Genomic DNA, 5,900 nt, shown 5'->3' on the forward strand with positions numbered 1-5,900 from the left:
CCCAATGCCTTATGATGTCATTGCCTTGGGACAGATTTGGAAAATCATAGAAGTAGGGAACTGGGTGGTTGGTATAAAAATGTGGTGGGTGTCAAAATGCAGAAGTAGTCAGCTTCAGTAACAACTAATATTTATTGGACACTTTTACCAATATTTGTTTCACTTCATCTGCCGGATGACGCTTAGAACTTAGTAGTATTATCCCATTTCATAGATGAGAAATGTCTGAGAATCTCCCTTTGCCACCAACATAACAGTGTTAGGATTCAATGCTAGAAAGAAATTAAATTGTGACTATTACAGGAACAAAATTGGCAAAACATAAAAAAGAACTTGCTGTAAACTCCCTTAGTTCTGCATACTGCTTTTTTTAGCGACCAGATTTCAATAGTTCTTATTATAGTTCATTTGTAGTATTCAACTAAGTTTAGGAACCTAGATCTAGACCTCCTAATAATGCTTTGGAATTGTCAATGCGAGTCTTTCAGAGCCTTGAGTAGGACCCACAGAGATGTAAGTTATGTCTACTCCCACACTGTCTTTCACCTTATTCCTGTCACCTAGAGCTGGGGTGTCTAACTTCTTTCATGTGTGAAAACTCCTTTCTAACTTAAAAATATTTAATGGATCTCCACCTCAATAATAACTGTATAACAATGGTTGTCCTATTTATACCTATTTGATAGAAAAAAAACCTGATTTTGAAAAAGAGAACTATGAATTCAGTAATTGGTACTTTCAGATTAACTGTGGTACATTAAAAATAGTTGCACATGCTTTTGTACAGAAATCCTGGGACTCGAAGTGATGCTGAGGCAACCAAGCGAGAAGAGGGAATGGTGTTATGAGAAGTATTTAATAGAGCAGTGAGTGAGTAAACCACAGGGGAAAAGGGAGAGGATCTGCAGAGAAATGCAGAGAGATGCTGAATAGTTTAATACATGCCAGGTGTTTCCAAGAAGTAATACCTGGAAGACCCTTGGAAAATAATGAGGTTTCTTTTACCATACATGGGACCAGGGACTATAGGAGAAGCCCATTTTCAAAGCCAGGACCAAGGAGGAACAGGGAATTCACTCTACAAGTGAGTTCCTCTATAATGAGAGCTCTGTGCTCGTAATAATAAGGACTTGATGTTGACTTTGAAGTGACCCACAGATCATTGTAGGGTAGCTTCCTACGTGCCAGGGTAAGGTCTGTCTGTAATATTGACTCCTCAAAGTAACTTCCTGAGGTTGATATTGTCAGCCGCACTGTACAGATAAGGGAACAGAGGGCAGGGGAATTAGGTAACTGCTTAAGGCACAGGTTTATAACAGCAGACCTGAGACTAGGATCCATGCAGCTCTGGGGTTCAAAGCCTGTGCTCTATGAACAATATCATACTGCATAAGTATCTCCTACTCATGGCCATCAGTTCTTGTAGGGGGATTAGCGTGAACCATAACTGTGGGAAAGAAGATAGGTACAGAGGTTAGTAATCTGATAGGTCTGAGACCTATCATTTTCAGAGGCCTTTGACTCACTTTAGACTTCTTTTTCTTTTCTCTTTAAGGCTACACTAAGTGGGAAAAGGATGCACCAAGATATTTTTAAAAATAAAGCATATTAAAATACATGATTTCTAAACTTCTGGACTGATTTCCAAAGTCCAACAACATCCCTAATAGGAGTTGAGATATGTGTAAATCTGAATTTTTGGAGGCTCCTTCTTTTTCTAGTAGCATCAAATATGTAGTTTAGTTATTTTAAGGGAGAAAGCTGGTTAAAATAATTAGTAGGAACTGATAATGCAACTAAAGATCTGGGGCGCAATTGTTTGTGCTTAAATCCTAATTCTTCTACACACTGGTTGTGTGGCCTTGAGGAATTTATTTAACCTTGCCAGATCTCAGTTTTCTCATGTGTAAAATAAGAATAAATAAAAAATGCTTACCTCATAGATTTAGGGCAACAATTAAGCGAGTAAAGTGCTTAAAATAAGGTCTACTTGGGACCCGCAGATGACATGATAGTTGATGTGCTAGACTCCCACATGGACAACTGCAATTTGAGTCCCTGACCTGGTGGCTTGCTTTCTCACTCTCCCTCTCTTTCTATCTCTATATCTCTCTCTATCACTCTCTAATGAGCGCATGTGCCCTATAGCAAATTAAAACAATAATAATAAGGCATTCAGATAGGAAAAGAAGAGGAGAAATTATCTCTATTTGCAGATGACATGATTGTATACATAGAAGACCCAAAGGGATCCATGAAAAAATTTCTGGAAGTAATAAATGAATACAGTAAAGTTTCAGTATACTAAATCAACATACAAAAATCTATAGTATTTCTACATACAAACAGCAAAGAGACTGAGACAGAACTGAAGAAAGTAATTCCATTTACCATAGACACAAAAAGTGTAAGATATTTTTTATATGGTATAAATCTAACCAAAGAAGTCAAAGACCTCCACAAGGAAAACTATGAGAAGCTAAAAAAGGAAATTAAAAATGACACAAAAAACGTGGAAGGACATCCCATGTACCCGGATTGGAAGAATTAATATAATCAAAATGGCAATTCTACCCAAATTAATCTACATATTTAATGCAGTTCCAATCGAAGTACCAGAGACATTCTTTACAGATCTAGAAAAAAGATAGTTGTAGAATTTGTCTGGACCCATAAAAGACCCCGTATTGCCAAAGCCATCCTATGTAAGAAGAGTAGAGTAGAAAACATCTCACTCCCTGTCCCCAAAATATATTACAAAGCTGTGGTAATCAAAACAGCATGGTATTGACACAAAAACAGACACGTGAACCAATGGAACAGAATAGAGACCCCAGAAATAAACTCCCAAACATACAGCCAAATGATTTTTGAGAAAGGGTACAAGCCAATCTAGTGGGAAAAGGAAAAACTCTTTAGCAAATGGTGCTGGAAAAATTGGGTATCCACCTTCAGAAAGATGAATCTGAACTCCTACCTCTCACCATTGACAAAAATCAACTCACAGTGGACCAAAGACCTAAAAGTAAGACCTCAAACTATAAAAACTACTGGTGGAAAACACTGGTGAAACTCTGGGAGATATTGGGGTAGGCAAAGACTTCTTAAATAAGACCCTCAAAGCACAGTCAATAATTCCAGAAATAGACATGTGGGACTACATCATATTAAGGGGTTTCTGCATGGCAAAAGACATAGTGATTAGTGTGAAATGACAATCCACAGAATGTTAGAATATTTTTGTAAATTATGCTTCAGATAAGGGACCGATAACCAGAATACACAGGGAACTCAAGTGGCTTACCCTCTAAAAAATTATCAACCCAGTTAAAAGATGGGAAAATGAGCTGAAAAACCAACTTTCTAAGCAAGACATACAAACAGCCAAAAGACATTTGTAAAAAGTGCTCAACATCCCTCATCATAAGGGAGATGCAGACAAAACTGCAATTAGATACCACCTAACCCTGGTCAGAATGACCAAGATTAATAAAACAATAAATGATAGGTGCTGGTGGGGATGTGGTGAAAGGGGAATTCTCCTACATTGTTGGTGGGAATGTAAATTGGTCCAGTAAATGTGGAGAGCAATATGGAGATTTCTCAAAGATCTGCAAATAGAACTACCATATCCAGCAATCTCATTCCTGGGTATCTCCCCAAAAGACAAGAAAATATTTAGTCAGAAAAGTGCTTGCACATTTATGTTTATTGTGGCATTATTCACAATTGCTAAGACATGGAACCAACCAAATGAGCATGGACAGAAGAATGGATTGAAAAAGTGTGGCACATATACTCTATGAAATACTACTCAGCCATTAAAAAAAAAAAGCCAACACTGGCTTTTGATACAAAGTGGACAAATATGGAAGATTTACTGCTGAGTGAAGCAAGACAGGCTGTTAAGGAGAAATATTGTATGTCTCCACTTAATATATACTGACTGTCCACACTCTTGTGCCTGAAACTGAAAGATTAGAGGATATAGAAACACACAAAATGGTTATAGATACTGGATACAGTGTGGGGAGAGGTTGGGAGAAGGAAGAGAGTCTGAGGAAAGACAATAAGGAGAAAAAAAGAGAGCAAGACATTCATGGGACACGGGAATGGATTATTATCTGCTGATGATGACGTGTTTAGTATCCCCAACTGGACTGCTGTAAAATGTACTTATGTTGGAAAATTCACTTTGTAAGCTAAGTGATGTGTAGTGATTGAATGTATAAAATTAATTAAAATAAAATAAAAATATTTTAAAAAGTAAATAATTTTTATATTTTAGATATACATGTTGAAACATTTACTGATGAAATGATATTGGATCTAAAATTTATTTCAGTCATGAGTTGATCTTTTTTTCAAAGATTCATAAGAACACATGGTAGTATTTTATACTGTTTTTTATATTTTTTCACATATGAAAGTACTCATTAAAAAGTTGAAAATAAGAGTCAGCAGATGGTGTGGTGGTTATGGCCCTGGACTTCCACATGGTTGACCACAGTTCAAATCCCAGCAGTTGATAATCATGCCAGATGTGTGTATGCACATGGCCTGAATCTCGAGAGAAGAGTGGATGAGAAGGAATTGCAGTCAAACAAAAGAGAATATTGCGCTGTGTGGGAAGGTCCTATAGGAGAGTCACAGCATCTAAAAATTGGATTCAGATTCCCTCGCCACTTGTGCAAATCCATGGTGGATAGATACACATTGCTCTGCTATGCACAGTAAATTGAAATAGGCACTGTGTGGGGGCCAGTAGGTGACATGGTGGTTGGGGTGCTGCCCTTCCACATGGCAAACAGTAGTTTGAGATCTGGACCTGGTGGCTTGCTTTCTCACCTTCTCTCTCTGGTGAATTAAAATAACAATAATGATAAATAAAATTAAATAAATAATTCTTACAAAAAGAAAGATGAAGATTCTTTTGCAATTCTCAAATATGAGAAAAGATCTTTTTTATGATTTTGCCTCAGCTGTTCAGAATGTCTTGACTAGCTTGTAAACTGGCTATCAGAGACTGTGTCCAACACAGCTCTTTATGGTTCATGCATGCAGTAAGAGGCACAGGGCAAATAATTAATGGAGTGAATATTTTTGTTGTTAACTGTAGTGTAGAACACAGCATTGGCAGTGTCACGTGTAAACAATGGAGAGCATAGCACTTTAGGTTTCTGATTTTTCATGCTGAGGCCAAGTTCAGCTCACACAAATTCATATGATATGATATTATATATTCTTTCACACTTTGCTGCTGGTCTACAGTACATTATGCCAAAAATAACAGGAACAATGTCTAGTGTTATAGTATGGTACATGGATGCGCTGTATCTTGATTATTGTCAAGTTTGGTAAATCCATCTGTCTGACTTTGCAAATCCACGCATCTTTTCTTTCACTGGTATTTTCCTTCTTTGAAAAGAAGGAAAGAGGCTAGATGGTGGCAAAATGCCGTGCTCTGGAGGTGACCCATATAGGAAAGTTTCGGTTTGTGTCTCTGAGTACATTGCAAATGCCCATGTCTGTGATCTGGGGCTGGCTAAGGCTTGGGGTAGATCACAGTATCAAAACTCTGTTGGGGATGCTGTCTTTTTGTCTCTGTCTCATATCTCCTTCTCTTTCTCTCTCTCTCACCAAAAGAGATACACTGAAAAAAAATTTTTTCCCCTTATTTTGCTCAACTCCTCTCCTTCCCAGATGCTTCCAAAACAAGGCACCTGGTGCCCTCATATCATCTCTTATCTGACTGGGTCCCTCACTGCGACACCTCAACAAACTTCATTTTTTGTTATTGAGACTGACCATTGCCTAAGAGAGGAGCTTTTTTCCCAAAGCTCTGAGCAAAGCATCCTTGACCTCTTTGTTCCTCAGGCTGTACACAACAGGGTTCAGCA

The 5,900-nt window shown here is 37.8% G+C and overlaps 1 protein-coding gene across 1 annotated transcript in view; it reads right to left on the minus strand.

Annotated features, from left to right (window-relative positions):
- Positions 1-5,814: 5,814 nt before the first annotated feature.
- Positions 5,815-5,900, minus strand: part of LOC102491321 (olfactory receptor 10J4) — a 970-nt gene continuing 884 nt past the window's right edge. Inside the window, exon 2 of the mRNA XM_006168854.1 lies at positions 5,815-5,900. Within this exon, the coding sequence (XP_006168916.1) occupies positions 5,815-5,900 (86 nt within the window).

Source organism: Tupaia chinensis, unplaced genomic scaffold (genome assembly GCF_000334495.1).
Source record: "Tupaia chinensis unplaced genomic scaffold, TupChi_1.0 Scaffold146187_1, whole genome shotgun sequence".
In the NCBI taxonomy this organism is placed as follows: Eukaryota; Metazoa; Chordata; class Mammalia; order Scandentia; family Tupaiidae; genus Tupaia; species Tupaia belangeri.